General features: G+C 31.4%; 1 protein-coding gene across 5 annotated transcripts; it reads right to left on the bottom strand.

The window, feature by feature from the left end:
• Positions 1-5,896: 5,896 nt before the first annotated feature.
• LOC134263552 (uncharacterized) lies at positions 5,897-20,934 on the bottom strand. Of its 5 annotated transcripts, none has more exons than XM_062745934.1 (12): positions 20,797-20,934; positions 17,302-17,412; positions 16,243-16,299; positions 15,602-15,838; positions 15,396-15,483; positions 13,726-13,868; positions 12,584-12,701; positions 11,558-11,697; positions 10,669-10,707; positions 9,632-9,700; positions 9,442-9,508; positions 5,897-7,399 (listed from the first exon to the last, which is right to left on the bottom strand). In XM_062745934.1, exons 1-12 carry the CDS (start codon positions 20,840-20,842, stop codon positions 6,856-6,858), a joined length of 1,659 nt encoding a protein of 552 aa, XP_062601918.1. In that variant the 5' UTR covers positions 20,843-20,934; the 3' UTR covers positions 5,897-6,855. The 5 variants fall into 5 exon arrangements, with proteins under 5 accessions (XP_062601918.1, XP_062601917.1, XP_062601915.1 ...); XM_062745931.1 differs by having other exon boundaries at positions 5,898-7,399; positions 16,243-16,355; positions 17,289-17,412; XM_062745932.1 differs by having other exon boundaries at positions 5,898-7,399; positions 16,243-16,359.
• Between the last annotated feature and the right edge of the window lie 635 nt (positions 20,935-21,569).

Here is a 21,569-nt window from a genome sequence, read left to right as displayed (position 1 = left end):
TTTCACTTGTTCCTTCCTTCTGAAAGCTGTTTTTTTTTCAAGTTTGGAAATATAAACAAGTCAAAAGGTCAAAGATCTGCCGAATATTGTTAATGTGAAAAAAAACATTAAGTTTATACTTAACTCTTCAGGGCATGCGGGTTTGGACGCTGTCATTAAGAAACTCAATGTAGTGGATTCCTGAATCTGGATCCTTCCTCTAATAAACCTTTCGATATTTTTGCAAAATTGCTTTCTAGTCTCCTCCAGAAGTTTAAATTTCTCCCCGAATATGAATTTGAACAACAATACCACTAATATTTAGGAAAATTACATATAAATCTGTCTTTGTGTCCATGCATACATGTACCTTTGCTCTTGTCAGACCTTCACCCTGTTTATCAAGTTCCTCTTATGGTAACTTTTGTTTACAGGGTTTTAAGCAATAGATCCATGCTTCAATATTTGTTTGAATATAAAACAAACGTGGATAGCTACAATTACTGATATTTTAAAATAATTGTTAAGTTTTTCCTACACGCTGTCGTTTTCACTCATATTACAGAATGTAGGTTGACCTTTGAGTACCAACTTTTTTACCGTCAATGGTTTCTTAAAAACAGTGTAAACTCCTCCCGATATGATGTCTATCAAATCTTCTATTTGTTTTAACGTCAACCATACATCATCAAATATGATTTGCTGAAATTTTGCAAACAGTAAATAAGTTGTTATAATTTTTGTTGGCAAAAACGGTACCCATTTTTGATGCCCGTTATATAGTTTTTTATCCTTGAAATCCTAGTGCTCATTTGTCCATAAAACAGGCATTGATTGCTGTAAATGTCACATATTTCAGTGAATATTTCTTTGGAATTTTAAAAAGTTTTACCGCAGCTTTAGTGAAGCTTTTATTTTCACTCTAGTTTACTGTTTCTCACCATTTATTTATAATGCCGTGTCTCGAATAGCCCTTGTTTCCCAGCTTCTCACGATGAAACTATGTGATGAAAAGTGGTCACATTAACTGTTATAAATTCATTAAAGATTCAAAACTGAGAGAATGACAAGTGTTATGTCATATGATATCTGTATTGTATGTCATAGAGTTCAGGACATTATTTATTGAACAGTCCTCGTACAATAAATACGAATAAAATTGAATAAAAAGGGATTAACATTTAAATTGAAAAAATGATTTCCTATGACATTTATTATATCGAAAATGAAAAATACTTTTCATGTGATAGTATCCACTTACCTTATATATATTTTGATTAAAATTGTTATAATCATATTGTTTTTAACTTCTTATTGATCTGAAACGTGAGCAACTTCAGCATAAGGATGAAATAATGAATATGAATTCATGTACTTCAGATCACATGTTTTAAATTTCATTTGCCTTTTGACTTTTTGTTCACTTCAGCCGGACATGTAATGACAACTCTCATTCTTACAATTACAATTCTCCTCACACTTCCGGCCAAATGTCGGAAAAGGACAAGGTTTAGAGCATTTCACACCATGAAATCCATCCATACATTTTTATAGATACAAAGAAATGGAATATTTTATTTTAAAAAAAATATTTTCTCAAAACCAGGTAAAAGGAAAAATTAAGTGATCTTCAATATTCAGAATACATGCGAATGCATTCGTTTAACGTTTCATTCCATATATATCCGTAGCAACGGGTTTCAGTCGACAAATAATTGATTCAATCTAATCAAAACTACATTTTCTAAATTCTTATTGGTAATAAGTAAAATTTTATTCAATTTCATTTTACATAGTTTTTATAATATATTGAATAATCATTTAATTCCATATGAATGTTTACCATGAAAAAAGACCTCGCTTACCCAACACCCTATAATTCAATCTAACACCTGACTTATCTAAATGATTTTTAATGTTAGTTTTAAGATACATTTTCCGAAAATCACTAATTTATCATATGTTGTGCAAAATACAACAAAGACTAGCATGAATTCTACAGTGTAACAATGTACTGCCACAATCAGTAATTTTATTTTTGCCAACACCTACTTCGACGTACTCCTTGTTTTATGTCTTCTTTAAAAAAAATTATGATTTCTGATTATCTTTATTATGCAGTTGAATAACAATACATTAACTGTAATAATCATATGATACAAAAAGCCTTTCTGCTGGTTTATCTCATTTCTGGATCAGGACATATTTTTTTGTAATTGACAAAATAATCGGGAATTGGAGAATTATTTTAATGTGAAAAGACAAATCAAAGTCCATGTCTAATATGTCAGATTATGATTTATTTCGGTTGAAGCGAGCAATGAAAACAATATTCTATTGCAATTGCTTAGTAAAACACGTTTTGATTGGCTAATGCACTGATGTTTGAAGCAGTAAAACGAGCATTAACGAGCGTTAAAGTATTTTCATTGTGACGTCATAATAGAGCGACGAAAAAACACAATGCCCCATGACGTATTTCATGTAATAAAACTCAACAAAATAAGACGTTAACAACATATTTTACGTAATTTCAATCGGTGTATGTGAGTCTGATCCCCATTCTTTTGTATAAAGTATTTTCTTTATATTGTCATTTAAATAATAGTCAAGTCAATGAACGACAGAATTTGCAAAACCCAAAACAAATTGCAAAAGAATGTTTAACACTATATATACTTAATATATTAAGTAATTATTGCAGGGAAAAAAGCAATTTGTATATCAAGGGGAAAGTGATTTTTATGGATCTTAAAATATAACGTATATGATGTCACCGATGGCGAGAAAATGGCACATAAATGATGGACATATATACAAGTTGTGCTCTTTGAAACTGATCAAAACTTGATGTAGGTTTACAAGCTTACAAACTTTAAGTAAAATTCAATACAGCTCTATTTTTATTCAAATCTAGACATATTTAGAATATTGATATGACCTTTTTGCACTCCATAAACAGAGTATCGTATTTTAAAGTTCAACAGTTTATACACCGTTTTTACGATATAATGGGATACAGATATAGGCCTGAATAGTGCTGTAAAAATTTGCAGATCTTTCAATTTTAGATAAAAGTACTACCATCATTATTATCATAATTATAAAAATAGTAAATAACATTATATACTAGGTGTCTAAATACAGCGAAATTTAAAGGTTTTACGTAGTACAGAAGAATGAATTATTTGTAATCGGAGTGAAAAATGTAAATATGAAATTCAATATTTTACCAATTAGTATCTGTTTGGGTTTTATAAACCTATAAATTAATGGATATATAAAGAAACAGTTATTATTTCCATCTGCGGGGGGGGGGGGGGGGGGGCAAAATTTTATTTACTGTATATTCAGTACTTTTAATTATTTTTGCGATCAGTTTGAATCTACATGCCATTTCTAAATCATCTTCATAAAAAGTCATGAAAGGGATTATGCAGAAGAGTATATTTCCCTCCTTGTATCAAGCTTTGATTTGGACTGATGCTTTTCGATGCTTTTTATTGTCTGAAAAAAAGGCAAATGCAAGTATTCGAAAGAAAAATGTTCTGAAAGTGTAGAGCGCCCCTCCCTTTGAAATAGAAATAGAATTAAAGGTGTTTGTGTTATGGTTTTATTTATTTGTTTGGTGGTGGTGTTTTGTTTATTTTTGTTTATTTTTTATTTATTTATTTTTTATTGTTTTGCTTTTCAACTCTTTTTGGAAGCCCCCCCCCCTCCCCCTTTGAAAAACGTGGCCAGGCTTGAAGGGCCTGTTATGTGATTCTATGCAATAGCATTTCGAGGCACTGTAGCACGTCCCCCTTTTAAAAATTGCTGGATCTGTCCATGCAACCGCTTAATATAGCCAATATTTATAATAACCAAAGAAAAGTACTTACAGAAGTGAAATCTGGAGATCGTATAAATCTTTCTATACTTTTAATTCTTTATCTTATGCATAACTCGAAATCTCTTTCAGATCTGAATTATCGCAAGCATAGGCAACTCTTCACTTTGAATACTTGCAAAATAATGCACAAAACAAAGTTCAGATTTGGGTGAACAGAATATTAATGCAGTGACAGAAACTAATGGTGAACATTGGATATCCAAGGTTAGTATACAATTATCATTGAGGAAGTTAGCAAGATTCCAGTTCCCCACTGCCAGGACTATTTCCCGAGGCGCAGGGCCGAGAGAAATAGTCCTGGTCTAGGGGAACTGGAATCTTGCTGGAATCTTGCTAACTCCCTCATTGATATACGTTTTAACAGTATAGGCCTATTAACTTTCAGATTCAATTATTCAAACTTCCTGAATCTTTCACTACCAAAACTCCGTCACTTTCGGGAAACTACGCGCTGTTTCACAGTTTGTGAACGAATCTGCATGAAAGCAGACCCAAACTTCGGAATGTTTAGAACCATTCATAATAGTGTTGAAACTATCAAAATTTGGAAATTCAACTTGATGTTCCATATATAAAATCCTTTCTCATCCAGCCCCAAGCCCTGGACTATCTCGCCTTCGTCTTTGGTACAAACCTTCAGTTTAAATGTCAAGATGTGTTTAGTAATCCATTCCAGCATACTGTTCCATGATGTCCATTCACTAGCCATATCAGAAATGTTTTTTATATACAACAAATTAGATAATTTTTAATTTTAATGTACATGTGTGCGTAGTTCTAAATCTCCAAGTTAAGTGATGAATTGTTATATATATCGTTGCTGGGAGGGCTCGAGCTGGTCAACGTCTAATCAGCAGATGAAAATAAATTTTAATAACAAATTATTCATACAAGTTCAAAATTTGTGTGTAGTGCCACTGTCTATCATACATGTAGCAAGTCCACTAAAAATGTTGAAAATGCCAACTAAAGGCATGGATATCTGTACCTTTTTAAAATTCTTTTTTCTATATTTTTAAAATAATATTTTAATTTTTATGACATGTATATAAATATGTTAGGGTCTGTTATTTTTTTGAGGTTCTTTATGTATTGTAATATTGAATTTGTATGATTATGAAATCTCCAAAAGGGGGAAATAAGAACCCTAGTGACGGAGATAGCGTAGGTTGGAGGAAATGACACTGGCTTGATACACGTTCTATTAAATGGAATTCTATAAGCCAAGTCACTGTAACTTTTTGTTAATATCACTAAAAACAACGTTCAAGTTTGTGTACAAACAAAAAGAAGAAATTAAAAAATAAATTGAAGAGAAACGCGGGGCGTTTTCCGAGTGTGACTGTACTGAGCTGTCGTACTTTTTTTATTATTTTGGACAGAGTCAAGGTAAACACATCGATAAAAGCGTACATAATCAGCGACATATGAGCAAAATACCCTTCCAAAGCTTTGGTTTTCTTTGTAAAACCATAATTCTAATTGATATGTTGAATATAAGTATTATATTTTTATCAATTTTTAAAAGATGCATTAGACCTATGGGAGATATGCGTCTGCTATGAGGGCATTGAAACAAAATGAATATTGTTCTCTCTCTCTAATACTTTTAATAGTTGCGTGTCGAAATAAAGTAGATAGAAATGTTATCTTTTAAAAAGTTATTGAATTAACATAGAATATTAGCAGATAATCTTCCGTCGTTATGTTAGTTGTTATCATGACGTCATATTCCGTATTGCATATGGAGGGCACATTACGCTATAATGAATTTCGTTTAACAAAAATTTAGATAATTCGCAGAAAATTATTATACAGCGACTAAACAATGGCGAATTTTTAGAGATTAATAAAAGTACATAAATGAAACTTTCTATGCATTTATTTCTTCTTTTGAAATTTGTTTCGGGTCCTGTCGTTCATTGACTGGACTACAAATGACATTATTCATCTCTGTGAATGTGTTTGAGTTTATCTTTAGCAAACTAAGTAAAAACTAGCTGCAGTGAGCCTGCCGAGCATTTGAAGACATAAAACAACAATTATGATTGTAATTGAATTTATGTATTAAATGCGTTGTTTATGTATCATATACGTTGTATTTATATGCGTGTGATGGGTTATGTAATATATATTGCAGGCTGGGATTTTATGCCGATGGTATGCGAAATTTCAGCCAATGATTAGCGGGCTAGGACCACGTGGACAGCTGAGCGGATCACTTGTATTTTTTATTCCCGCACTGTCCACAGTAATTTTGGAATCACGTATATTTTGAAGACCCACCACCGCACCTTCAATCCTACCTCTTGCATTTTGATAAACTGTATTAAGGGTTTTGATGTGTCACCCCTTTTGTTTTGATGTGCCATCTTTTTGCTATATTTTTCTTAAAATGATTGATCTTATTGTTTTATAGGAATTTTTTCTAGTCATTTTTCGGGGGATCAGACATTTTTCATATTTTACGTAATTCAATCGGTGCTTGTGAGTCTGATCCCCATTCTTTTGTATAAAGTATTTTCTTTATATTTTCATTTAAATAAATGGCATTATTCATCTCTGTGAATGTGTTTGAGTTAAACTTGAGCAAACTAAGCAAAAACTAGCTGCGGTGAGCCTGCCGAGCATTTGAAGACATAAAACAAAATACATGAATTGCATTAGAATGGGAGTAACTGATCTTCTAATTTGGTATTTGCGACCATTAATGCTGATTTAACTGTCGCAAAATTAGAAGATAGTTATTCCCTAAAAAGTTTCCTTTTCAACGCTTTCTTTTTTTGGCCAAACATATTGATGTTTTTTTTTTAATTACCTTTTTCTCATTTACATCTTAGTTCGTTTTGAAAACCATTAACTTTAATAAGGAGTATTACACCAATAAATAAAAAAATGTCCTTTTTAATAATTTCAGCCAAAGTAAACTTTGGTTTCAGTATTTCTTCAAATCATCAGTTTCCTGATGCATTGCTACTGCATTCTTAATTTTCTTGCACGTCATCATTAACTTGCGTTCTATCCGTACTTTCAACGGAATCCTTTATCAACTCTGTGTAGGGATTGACATTCCTATTACTTTCATCATTTGAAGACTGCATTACTTTAAGATACATGTAGTTACTCTCCGGATTTATAGGATCCAAGTAAGAAGCTTCACTCATTCGCTCTTTGTCAATTGGAGTTTCGTTCTTTTCCCTTGTAGTCGTACTTTCAACGGAATCATTTATCAACTCATAACTTTTTTCATTTGAGGAATGCATTACTTCTAGATAAGTATCATCTAGGTTTGTAGGATCCAAGTAAGAAGCAACATTCATTCGCTCCTTGTCAGTTGTAGTTTCGTTTTCTTCCCTTGGTTCAGGCAAATGTTCATAATTGTCGTCTTGTTCTTCAACAAAATCATAATTGGGATCATTGTACGGATCATTCGAGAAGGTCATTTTGGTTTCATATGGACTAGGTTCTGTTCTCGGAATAGCAGGAAGGCGCAAGAGTTCACTGCGTCTTTTTTTCAAGAGCATTTTTCTGTAATAAGATATCATTAAAAATTGCTATAAAATCAAGACGTCACTAATTATAAAAGATCACGTTATGTAATAACCTTAACTGTTTCAATACATCATTTATTTTAAGTAATAGTAAACCAAACATAAGAAGCAAAGAATGTAAAGTTGACGAAGTATTTCTATGCTTGTCTACACTTAACAAAACTTGTAAGAGTTCACTTTAATAAATGCATTTATTTAAAAACTACTTAATTTAAAACTAAATTATTACACGTAAGTCTTCTCAACAATTGTAGAAAGAAAATCAAATAACACCGATGAAAACCAATGCCGTGACGAAGCTTAAAAACAATAAATCTGTATTTAGCGGCACGTGCTTTGTGTAATTAGCATCATTTTGTGATCACTATCAAAATTTTTAAAACTAGTTTAATTTAAAAAAAAATGGCAAAATGACCATTGAAATAGAAGGGAGAGCCGTTGGAATGATAAAAATTTGGCCCATCCTTGCATCACGTTTTACTTACTTTTATTTTAGTGTTAAACTGTCCTTGATATTACGTTTAAAAATTAACAACCGGTATCAAAACCCATTTAAATACATTTTTTCTACAGGCTGTGCGTCATTTTCATCGCCAAATTTATTACAACTTGAAAGCTTTGGACAAAATTTAACCAAACCGGAAGTGACTTTGATCTTCGTCTGGGGCCTAAATTTTGCATCACGCCAGATTTAAAAAGTGTTCAATTGTCCTGAAACAATCTTAGAAACATTAAAACAAACAGTTTCAATTGTATGAAAATTAAAAGAAATTGATGCTCGTGATAGTCTAATATCAGCTCAAGCAGTCTAAATCATCCTTAAAGGGATGCACTTACATGCTCAACGCCCGGGGATATTGACCAAAAGGTCTCTGTGTGAAGATGCACTGTCAAATTCTCGGATCTGTATCTCAATGAACACAATTGGGATTTTATAAGGAATGCCAACCCCCTCCTTTCCACACCATTTCAACGTTTTGGAAAGATCTATGCAATGGGTGTAGCAGCAGATGTGTCAATCTACTATTCTGGAGTACATGATATCAAACAGTAAATGATGTCTTGCCGTAATTACATGTAGGGCGAGTGATGGTCTTACTCTATAGAGATTATTTCGTGTGAATTTTCATTTACGCAACATCGAACTCAAATATGCATCATTAACCATGAATAAAAGAAATTATCTATTATTTGCATTTGTTCTTAAATACCTAAAAAAAAACTTAATGTGAACACTTGGAAGTTTGATTCAGTGTATAGTCCCCTTTCGGTGTTTGCACTGAATACTCTGGGCGTCTTTGAAACGTCAGCGTCAGCTCAAACAGACCACCAATAAAATCTAAGTAAATAAGGAAGGCGGAACCTAGGTCCGGCGTATCGCGATGGTGCCTGCTCGTTACTCTACAACGTATTCTTTTCACTTTCTTACTTAAGTTTTATTTTCCTGTTTGCTCTTTATTCCAAAGCCATCAAGGTAGCCTCATTATGTAACTGCTTAAAAGGCTGTTGTGTGTCATATATTTGATTACCAGTATTTATATTTGTCATATCTTATTTGTTAATCATTTTCTATCATTTACTACCTGGATTTTATTAAAATCAGTTTCTACTAAAATAACTCTTACATACATATAAACAAAACGATAGTTAAGTGGGGAATAGAAGACTGTGTTTGGTCTTGTTAAAAATGCATTTATTTCACTCTTATTGTTTTTTTATTCTTAATTTGTGATAGGATCACAAAATAGCACATATTTGTACAGAAGTGAATCAAATACATAGTGTATGGGAGATGGTATCCATCGAAGGATGACCAAAATCAATACTTAATCATTACTAAGAGTAGATTTAAAGATTTAAATATTAGTTCCTTATTTACAGCTATTATATTATGTAAGTTTTGACTACTTATTAGAATTGTTTTTGAAGAATATTTTCTATAATCATAATTTAAAAACGAACCCCAAATTCTTCAGAGAAAAAAAATTGTGTTTATGAATCGAAGAGCCTGGTACTTACCTCGTTATTATCACGGTAAAAACCAGGATGCCAGCGAAAAGAACAACAATTGTAGATCCTATTAAAACTGAAAAAAGATAAGTAATTGATAGTAATAGATTTACTTCAGTATTCATGTATTAAAAGCATACCTTTTCAATGTCAGTAATATTTCCACATATTGAGTAACATTCATTTATTCTCAACTTACTAAACAACTGTGTCTGATCTAATTTCCCTGTCATGTCCTGCTGGACTACGCTAGGTGAATCTGGAGAATCTATTTTCAGGAAAGGAGAATATAATTAAGAAATAGGTGATAGCTACAATGTACATGTAACAATGATCATGCTCAACAGTCCAATCAAAGAAAACAAATTAAACATGGACCTTTAAAATCAGGGGTGGGATTATTCTGAGACATGGCTCTAAAAGGCAAGAGAAATATGCTATACTATATTACTAACTGACTAAGGACATGTACCAAGATATGATGTCATTCAATTAAGGAATAACTGTCTATTTTTTTTTATTTCCTGATGTGATCAATCGAGTGGTTTGTGTGATAATTTGCATAAACTCTGAACCAAACGATTGATCATCGTCATGAATTTTTAAAACAAATCTGACACTTATTCCTGATATAAATTCACAGGCCCTTGATTCCACAGATTCACTAGCTACACCCACTGCTTTTGTATTTTTATCCATGCCCAATACTTTATTCTTTTTTACCGCGCATATCGATAAACCAGTAGATTTATGTAAAAATAAAGTTTTTATTTTTAAAATTTTTAATTTTGTCTCGGACAAAGACATTGGAAATGGAAATATAAAGGAATATGACGTATAGTCACTGAAAAACTGCGATGTATTGAACAGGAGAATGTCATAAAGTTCATGTGGTTAATAACACAACACGTGTAAAGGTTTAATTTCTACTGTAAGAGTAACGGATCTCTTTCGTTTGAGCGGCACTTAAGCATTACTGATAGTGAAATTCAAACATTACTTTTCTTTCTCCAGTTTTCAATTAAGTTTATTTAATACGATATTACCAAATCCTGACATTAATCCCGTATGAACAGAACCTTATATAGTTAGAATTAAAATTTTGACGTCATTGGTCATCTGGCGCTGTAAAAAGCTGTCAAGACTCATTGACTAGATCTCAATCATTATTTAACCCGAAGAGATTTGTCTAACTATAGTATTGTCATTACAAAAACTATACCGTTCAAAAAATACCTTCTTTTGACACTGGAAACTCAGATATTTTCGATATACCTAAAAAAAAAAACAACCATGAAAATTTAAACAAAAGTTTTGATCATATTTGAAATTACAAAATAACAGTTTTAAAACCCATTTTTAATAGACGTTATATAGATAATATTCCATGGATAAGTTATGTGGAAATAAAACATTTTTTAGGAGACAGAGTTGTGATTCAAACAAAATTTATGTTTGAACGAGACAAATAGTTTGATGTTTGAAACAACTTGAAACTGAGCCGACTTCCCCCAAAAAATAAAAAAATTATCTGTATTCTTGAAAAACGAAGGTAAACTGATACACACTTATTCTCCTGTGAAATATAAAGATAAGTAGCAATCCTTTAAGCTGAACTTCGAATGTGTAAATATCCTCATCATTTATAAATCTATTTTAAAGAAAGGACTCGGTGCGGTATATTGCCTATTTTTGCCCGAACAAAAGTCTTACTTTGAAAATGACTTCAAATATACTGAATTGTATATGTATAGATAGTATCAGGAAAAAATAAAATATATTTAAATTTCAAAGTGGGTTATTGACAATCTTTGTCTTATAACGCCACAAACTATGCGGATTTCGTATTATTTATCAGAAAGAGGAAAAAAATCAACACATCTTATTGATGTTTTTTTAATCACTATATTAAAATATTGAGCTATAGCTGACCTGCGCTCAGCGATTTTTTTTCAAATTTTCGGCGTAATATACAGTGTACATCTTTTTTCTGTAGAATTTTTTTTGGGGGGGGGGGGGGTGGGGCAAATATTGGCCATTACTGCATATGGTACCCTAAAACATCTATAGCATTGAGTATGCAAGAATACATTAGAATGTAAAGATGCAAGTAAAATATTCTTACAAAGGCTAACATTGGCGGCATCTTGTGGTAATAAGGCTGCAAATTGTCTTGCCGATGATACTTTATCCTTTGTCAGACAAGTAGAATTCGTTTCATCATTAATTTTTGAAACCACACAATTTGCAACACGATGAAAATTGCTGATAATAGAAGAAAAATAATTATTGAATTTTCATCTTGATTTAATTGTTGCAAGCTAAAAATTTAACGATTTTATGTATTTATTTGTATTTTGATATTATGAATTTATGCAAGTGACAAATAATTTCCACTTGTATCATTATGTTTACTTAATGAGTTATTATAATTGTAAAGAAGCATATTGTAAATTATACTTACATGTATGACAAACATCAAACAACATTTGACTTAACGGTAGATTGTATTTGCTAACAAGATTATTGTATCAACCAAAGAGTTTTTGAAATGATTACTAATTTTATTGACATTTTTATTTTATCATATCTCAAGTCTGTCGACTGGAAAATTATATATGTATGTGTTGCCCATGATTGTTTGTATGCCTTTAAAGGCTGGTTGCAGTGTATTCGAAAATGTTTTGAAAGTTTTTAATGATTTTTTTTCTGACTTTGAAAGTATAAAACTTTACTTGAAGTGGATCTCGAAGTGATTTGGAAGTCCCTACCGCTTAATCCGTAATTTTTTTATCGGATCTCTCGAAGATTTTTACGATCCCATTGATTACAAAATAATGAAATCTGACTAGATAAATACCTGTATAGAGTTTCAGGCCAAACCCACCTCTTCCGAATAAGTAATGATGAAATAAAAATGAGATAAGAAATAAAAGGTGTATTATTTCTTCAAATTTCATTCTAATGAATGAAAATCCGGAAAAAAAGTCTTTTACGCGAAAGAAAATTAATACTGCAGTAATTTCCGAATTCCGTACAAAGTTTTGAAAGTTAAAGTTCCATTTTTGAGTGTACTTCTGAATTGCAATTTTTTTGCTGTTCACAGCAATGAAGCAAAACATTGTTAGACGACAAATGTTCAAATATTTACCTGCATAATGTATCTAGGGTTGACCTCTGTAGGGGATATTGTAGATTGCAAGGGTTTGCGTACTGGACTAGTCCTACAATAGTTGCCAAACGTGGATCTGTGCACGGAGCTTTAATACCTGTAAGTGTAAAAAAGAATTTGAATAATGTTCCTTTAGTTCGCTGTCTTGTTGCAAAAACATGCTGCAGGTATGGTTTAACCTATGTTAAGGCTTTTATAAGCTTAAAAATGCGTTTAGTAAATATTTTTGCATTACATGGTCGGTTTGATTTTACTTTTTAAGTTATGTGCTTACGTACAATTAAATTTACATGAAGGGTTCTGTTAGTAACATATTAATATATTATGAATGTCTTAATGTATAATACGGAGTTTATATCTCTCAGTTGATTCGATGCGCAAGAACATGCTCTACGTATGTACTATTTTTTTAAAACGAGGTAAATTATTGATATACCAGTTGATGATACAGGAATATGAATATTTTTTTATATAAACTCAATGTTCTAGCTGATGACTAATCATAGTAAAAAAAAACTTTCCGGTTAATCTAAATTCAACAGTTTGGTTTAAAGTCATCATTTCAAATCATATTTGGTCGATATTATGACCTTGTTAGCATATACATCATTGAGACAAATGCTGACTGAAGTTTTTGGTGCTAATTGTAAGTAAATAAATCCGTTTTTTTAATATCTCAAAGGTTAAATTATAAGGTAACATAAATGCGTATGGCGTGAAGACAAAATAATGTTTTCCAGCAGACTTAAACGTCAATTTCAAGGATCAATATCAAGGGTACTTTCAACACAATTATACGTCTTCTGAAATAATCAACAAATTGAATAATTCAATATCAGTGAATTTCAATAAAACAATTATTATCATGTATTGCATATCATTTATATGACACTCGAATGGCACAGAAGAAAGTAGTTTTGTGACCTGTGAATATAATTGTGCAGTGTGGTTACGTCTGTAAAGACATATCTTTTGGAAAACATCGATGAGAAATCACGTTTTTCTTTCTGAAGTTTAAATTGCACAGATATTAATGAATATTTGCAATTTACCTTATTATTGTTTTGTCTCGTATATGTGAGTTCGTTCAAGCAGCAGAAAGAGTAGAAAGAGTCACTTACATTGAGAGATTGACCTTCCCATTAACCTTTCTAACATGTCCTGTCGTTGCAAAGCAATGGATTTTAACTCAATCCCAGAACATGGGATATCCGTAGAAACTTCAATGTTATCCTTCAGACATCCAACAATTCTCCAGAAGCGACTGAAAAGAAAAAAACTGGTTTTTAAAAAATATCCATGGTTCTTTATAATCTATAGAATTCGATAAATGTGTAGATGTGAATAATTTCCTTCTAAAAATTTATATTATATTTGTATATACATGAGAAAAATTCAAAAATTTTATTTTAATGATGCATCTTAAGTGCATCTTACATGGCAATTAGCTGACAATAAAGGAGTATTCATTTCTGTATAGTAGCGTTGTCCCTTTTTTACACCTTTTACTGGTCCAGATATTAGCAAAAGGTGGTTTGTTTAATTTCATTGTATATAACAAAGTATTTCTAATTAAAGCATTGTGTATTTATAATAAATAATTAAACATATATAAAGAAATATCAGCCATTTTTCAACACTCATCTCACAAAAAAAAAATGTCGGAACATTTTCTTCCATTAGACTACGGGTTCTCTTTTAAATGGAAATGGGCGGAGACATTTAGATTAGATATTATATAAAGTATATACCTGATATATATTTTCCTTTCAACGATGAATTATATGGTTAAGATTCACAATTAACATAAATACCATTTTTTATTTACAGAACTTGAGCAATGCAACACTATAACAAGATTAACAAAACAAGCCCATGTTGACCGATATAAAACTGAGTATGCTTCAACTGAGCGCTAGCTAGCACGTTTACTTCAGACATTTACCCGTAAGAACACAAATCCATGTGGCTTGTTATGAATCTAAACATGTCATAAAGAGATAAATTGCATTTAAATGAAGACAGTGAAGAGGTTCAATATCACAATACTTTTAATTAAAGAACATAGAGCACAAGGTTGTTCAACAACTTTTACACATATAATATTACGTTACAGAATATATCATGCTCGACTCTGAAAAAAAAAAATTTTTTACTTTTAAAGTGTGTATCTTATTTTTTTTTGACAAAAAAACAAAAAACTCTAACTTCAGTTTTAAAGTGTGTGGCTCAAATAATAAAGACATAAGTTAATAAAAAAGGACTGTTATTTTGATTTTAAAATTGATATTTTGATTCAAAGCCTAAAAAACAAAAAAATTTCTCATATTTGGGAACTTCAGCACACGCTTGCCTATCTGCACATATACTGCATCTGATATCAGTGTATAAAATATATAAATTGGGTAGATAGGCATGCTTTTATTTTCTGTGCTAAAATTTGAAAATTTGCATAAAAATGAGAAATTTCGAAAATTGACCTACATGTATTTCCTGCTCAAATCCGAAATAATAAAGACATAAGTTAATAATAAAATTTATTTTTTAAGGCTTTTGATAAATATTCGAAATTTGACGAGTAATCTGGAACCACAGATAACCTTATTAAGACTTTTCCTTTCAAGGGACTAAGCTATTGGTTTTCCAATACTCTTTAATTTTAAATGATTTAGGAAATTATCCATATTTTCATAAATTTATATAAGATTTATGATTTTATGTTTGCATTATAACTAAAATCTTCTTTGATGTATGAGTAAGTTCTTTTTATACGAAAAAAGTAAAACATTACCTGCAAAATTCAGTACCGGTTGGTTCAGCAACAACACACTGAGATGCTATTTTTTGAGTATCAAACGATGTGTTTAGACATGGTGAAGCTTAAAGGAAGAAAAAATGCAATAATACTTCAAGATAATGAGCCAAATCTATATACAAAATAGATGAATATAAAAACATTAATATCAATACATTAAAATATAGTGCAAAAGCACTTACAGCAAATGTCCACACCGCAAAGTTCCCAACGAACACTTGAGTTACTAGTGAAACACCATGGTTCTTCTCTGTCAAAGTTTCTACAGTAGTTCTCCTGTGCAAGTCTAAATATGAAATAATTATGTTCATGTGGGCTCTGCACATCCCATCTTTGACACAGTATCCCTGACTTTGTTACACGTTGTTTTCCTCTGTATAAGAAGCCCGGCAATCTACAGTCTTCCGGTGTGGATTTTCCTTCATAATTCAAAAACCTTAAATCCAGTATATCTTAAGTTTAAGATATAGTCTTAATATTCTAAAATTATGCAGTGTAACATGCCATTACTCTACCTTTTCTATAGGTTGCGAGGTTTAAAACATCATTTTTTTAAGTTTGAAGATATGCATATAGCATGTTTGTCGGACTTTGCATTTTCAAACTACATGTCTATCTATTTTTTTTTTTCATTTTACATCACGATCTAATCAAGTAAACCAACATAAACAATTCCTACTGAAACAAACAGGCTACTTTTAAAAACAACATTACACAATATTTATAATATACATGTATCAAATGATGTTTGTCAAACAATTTTAATGTTCATACAAAATTCATCTTTTTTAATAAACCTGAAACATGTCTGCGCTACATGTACCTGCTGTTACTGTATTGCCGTGATCTGGAAAACGCGTGGTTGGTTCTGATTTTCTTTCTGGAAACTCAAAGAAGACAGTTGTTGAAATCTCGGGAGATACATGTACACTTGTCCTGTCTTTTTAATGGAAAGTTTTCACATATCCTTTATATTCGTTTCAGTAAACACATTGCATATAATTATATAATTGTTTGAGGAATAACCATCGTATTCTAAATAAAAAGAATTATACGTTTTGTAACAGAAAATACTTTCTTGGTGATGTATATTTCCATGATAAAAAAAAAATCAATGTACTGCAATATTGAATTTTCAATTTTTCAAACAAAATTCCAGCAGTATTGTTAATACGATTTATTTATTGTTTTTCAGCATAACGAGGATTGCAAAAATAAAACGGTTTAAAGACGAATTATGACATTTTAAAAATAATTTCCGAGGGTCAATTTTCAATTCAACCCTAAGACGTCGATAAATACCCTTTTCTCTGAAGAAAAAGTGGCATTACCCATATCTGCATACCCCACGTAAAGGAAAATGACCCCAGTAGAATAATGACTCATTGTAGATTTTATCATGTTTTTTTCTTTTTTGGGGGGGTTGGGGGTTGAGATGGGTATTTTAAAGAATTAGAATGATGTGTATAAATCAAATGACATGGGCCAAAATGTTCACCTGAGTTAAATCGAGAATTATGAATCTTATTTTTAATTACTTCACACTTTGATCTTTGATAAATATATACAGGTGAAGTTCTTAGATCCTCGAACACGGGTATCTCGAATACCATTGATATGTCAAGAGATATGGAAGTCTATACCGTTTTGATCTTCAAGTACTTTACCCTAGATATCTTAAATTAGTTTTTTTACTGAGTGCTTAGCTTCCACATCTAAGTGATTGTTTTGCCAATTATATTTTTTGTACACAGTCAGTGAAAAACCTAATAGGTAATGGTATGTATGTACATCGACAATTGATTTGTTGGAGTTTAAGTCAGTTTTAACACATCTCAATTTCTCTTATAGGAAGAATAAACCTGAAACCTGCCTATGCTACCTGTTGTTAATGCACTGTCTTCATCTGGAGAACTTGTGGTTGTTTCTGATTTTGTTTTTGGAAACTCCGAGAGGACAGTTGTTGAAATCTCTGGAGTTACACTTGTCCTGCCTTAGAAATGGATAAGTAAAACATTATCTTATATTTACGTTTGTTAATCAGCACATAACGCATAATTGTCTGAGAAATGGCCATCATATTCGGAATAAAAATTGATACGTTTTGATATAGAAACTTTTTTGGTTATGCATCTTTTCCATCATGGGAAAAATCAATGCACTGCAATATTGAACTTTCAATTTTTCAAAAAAATATGCATCATTGTACATGTGAACATACGTTGACTTTATTATTTTCCGCATGAAAAGGTATTGCAAAAATAAAACAGTGTGAAGACAAATTATTTCTTCTGTAAAATGGTTATCAAGGGTCATTTTTCAACCTCATAAAATGCAACTCGTTAATCATTCGTTGTCGAAAAAAATTGAAAAAGTAGCAGTACCCATATCTGCATACCATACGTAAAGAAAAATGACCCCTGTAGAATAATGACTCCTTGTAGATTTTATTAGATTATGTTTTATGAAAGAGAGAGAAAGAGAGAGTGGGAGAGAGAGAGAGATCTACCAGTTTATTAATTTGCTTTTGGGTGCATGTTGTTTTTAATTGAAATCTCTTAACAATGTAAATACATGGCAATTTTGTACATATATCAAACGTGCCTAATTATTTTACTTAGAAGAAATGACAATGAAAGAGGTGTTTGCTTTATTTCACTTTAACCGAAACAGCAAGTAATAATAAAAAAATATCCAGGGTATATGGCAAACAAAAGTTTAGATGCACGCAATTTTAAAAACAAACTACAAATAACTTCCATGAAACCACGAAAACCACGTTTCCTTTAAGAATGAATTCAATGAAGAATTTCGGAAGTAAATACGGATAAGTATATAGAAATTTACTTCCGAGAGTGAAAAATAACACTATAACAAAATCAGATATCAGATGACATCAGAATTTGTTACATGTGTAAGTCACGTATAATTTTGTCGATTTTTCAATAATTTTTTTTTCATTATAGATGTACATTCATCAGTAGTGATGATAAAAAAAATCTTTTTGAAATATTTTCATACACGTACAACGTTAATTAACAGGAGCAGTAACAATTCGTTATGTCCGTCTGCTTGAGTAAGCTTAAAATTTGTCTTAAGGATGAAAGACCTAATTCGAAATTTCGCGCCACTGCGCAGAAAGTCGCGCATCTGACTTGAATCAGATTGACGTAATTATGTATTGCAAAAGATTATGGATGTACATTTTTTTAATTTTAACAAAGAGTTTCAAACGTTTACTCCCAATTCAAAAATATTTTACACAATTTGATTTATATTTATTTGTTGATTCTATAGGTAAATGATTATTTTACGATATTTGCCATAAGCGCATGGCGAGTAAACAAAATATGTTTTGATGTTGATGACTTTTCTGACTCGACAGTAATGCTGACTGCTTCGATTTTCATTAAAAAAATGAAGTGCAGCAAGTACAAACACCTTCATAAACTACGGCCAAATGTAGGACCGCCTGTCCCCCATTATCGATACGATTCTAGAGCGGATTCTGGGTGAGGGGATTTCAAAAGAATAAATAAAAAATAGAATCTATATATAAAACAGCAAAGCCATTTCTTACATTGATTTGGAAGCATCATGGGGTTGTTTAACACCCCCCCCATCCCCATTGAAAACTTCTCGTAATAGTGAAATGATTTTTGCTTTTTTTAGCTAGTGAGCTAAGGTGAGCAATGTGGACCATTAGATTTTGTTTTTCTGTATTATTTTCATGATGAATGCATCCATATTCGATCAAATACAGTAAAACAAGAACACAAATTGCAGCGACAGACAAATGTAGTTTAAAGTATTTTATTAATCAAGTCAAAGTGAACGAAAATCAATTTGCTGTAAGTGTCAATTCATCATAAGCGTGTTTTACTGTATTGTGTTTTTTTTTAAGTTGGCTAAAAGCATATTTTGTGGAAAATGAGTCTTTAAGAGAAAATAAAAAACGATATGCCAAATTTTGCCACATTTCAGTTTAAAACTCCTGGTCCAATAAAAAAGTAGAGAACCCCATCAAAAAAGAGAGTCAAATAAACACCATGTACATAGTAAAGACTGAGTAAAATACCTCAAAGAACAAAAATCAAAAAACACCTATCTTAAAACAGTCCCTTATACTTAAACACTTAACCTTTTACTATCTATGCTACGAGTGTATTATTTTCTAATTTGACAAACACTGTATCATGTACATGCATTTGAGTAAATTATGCTAAGAAAACCTTTAACTTTTGAAATAATCAGGCTTGCAGATACTGATTTCTTACACTGGGATTTCTTACCATGGGTCACAAACATCCGGCTTTGAGACAATCCCTTGAGTATTATAGACATATATCTCACATAAATCATACTTTATCACCATCCTAAGAGTTTTAAACAACTTTAATTTATTTTTTGTATTTAGTGTAAAAGTAAATTGAAGAATAGGGAAATAAAACAACACAATTTCTTTTGCCAAGGTATTTTCAATACAAATTTTCCCCAAAATATGCCATTCCTTAACAATATAGGCCAATGACCTTTTTTGGCATAATTTGCTAGTGAATTATCTTGTTAATATTGTCTTTTAATATGAATAAAAATTCTATTGCAGAATTTTTCTAAATTATCACTTTGATACCACAAACTCGCAATTTCATATTACCTCCTATATTAATTATCGATTCCCGTTGACCACTTTTGAAACGTTCCCTATTAAAAATCTTGAGTGGGTGGGGTATTTAGTAAACTTATCGGAATAACTATCTGTAAAAAATAATTTATATCAAAGAATGTGTAAAAGCTTGATATATAAAATGAAATGTACTATCTACATCTTATGTTTGCGCAAAATTCAAATAGGGGTTTAAAAAAATCATTGATTGATTGTATGTAAATTGTTTAACGTCCCTCTTGGGAATTTTCACTCATTTGGATACGCCACCACGTGTCGGTGGAGAGCTGCAAATTTTGTCCTATACTCGGCACGCAGGGCCATTTAGCAGGGAGGTATTTTTTGTGCCAGCACCTCTTGCGACACGAGACCTTGGTGTATACAGTCTCATCCGAAGGACCAGTCTTCATGGCACACAGTGGGATTCGAACCCGCGACGTAAGGATCAACTCCTTACTTCGCCACTCTAGAGCTGACGCCCTAACCACTAAAAAATCAATGATAATATATCCATTCAAATCAGGGACAATGCATAGTTCTAGACACATGATATATACCGTGATATAAAGCTGTGAATTCGTAACGTATCCTCTCTCTCTCTCTCTCTCTCTCAGAAATCAAAATGTCAAAAGTAACCGCATTCTTAAGAACTGAGAAAAAAGAAGCAATAAAATCGAACAGAAAAAAGTTTCTAAAATATAACTGCATTACCTGACACAGAATAGAAAAGGCTCCCCAGTAGTAATAGGTAATCCATTATAAATACATGTATATGTCGTTTAAATGATGATCGTAAGTAAGAAGACACAAAGAGCGATACATTGTGAGATGATTTTTTTCCGGTTTCCTTTTAATAGGTATACCACTATTAAAGAAGATTAAAGCTGTTTGTATCCTTTTATGTTGTCATAAATTTAGTACATTTAGTCTGAAAGTCCAGGAAATATTTTATCTACTTTTAGCACGCAGGGGTAATAAGGAAGCATATAAAATATCTACCTTGACTTAGCCAGTGTTACATTATGACGTCATGGTAGGCGAGATGACGTCAATTTTAGAACACAAGGTTTCGTAATATTCGCAATTAGAGATGTAATTTAACTCTAGAAAATAAAAAAAAGAAACTTGTAAAGATTTAAAAAAGATAATGTTTTTATTTTGTTATGCTGACGTCATATGTGTAAATCAAGTAACTTCAGAATTGATCATGTCGTGTAAAAAAAATTGGCTCAGACTGCATGTATAAAGATACGTAAAATGGAGTTAAAAGGGAAATATCGTGAATATCAAGTGAAATTCATATGGAATTTAGTCACTTATAACAGGTATGTTAATCTATTTTCATCAGTTATATTCTCTTTCGGAGACACTCAGCTATATACGTACCCCCGTTCGGCTTTTTCCCCGTCATTCGTGACAAAAATATTGCAATAGAACAACGATAATCTGGATATTTCAAAACATAAAACTTGTACAGATGTAAA

This window comes from Saccostrea cucullata, unplaced genomic scaffold, assembly GCF_032062105.1.
Source record: "Saccostrea cucullata isolate Sc308-1 unplaced genomic scaffold, CSIRO_AGI_Scuc_v1 ctg11036, whole genome shotgun sequence".
NCBI lineage: Eukaryota > Metazoa > Mollusca > Bivalvia > Ostreida > Ostreidae > Saccostrea > Saccostrea cuccullata.
Note: the sequence above shows the minus strand (reverse complement) of the source record. Positions and strands in the feature narration are given on the sequence as shown.

What these genes read in the sequence shown, in the direction of transcription:
- LOC134263552 (XM_062745931.1), bottom strand. Translation starts at nt 20,842, where the DNA reads ATGGATTACCTATTACTACTGGGGAGCCTTTTCTATTCTGTGTCAG. An exon ending in TTGCGGTGTGGACATTTGCT is followed by an intron (nt 15,484 to 15,601) that starts GTAAGTGCTTTT and finishes TCTTCCTTTAAG; the next exon opens with CTTCACCATGTCTAAACACA. An exon ending in ACCGGTACTGAATTTTGCAG is followed by an intron (nt 13,869 to 15,395) that starts GTAATGTTTTAC and finishes TTTTCTTTTCAG; the next exon opens with TCGCTTCTGGAGAATTGTTG.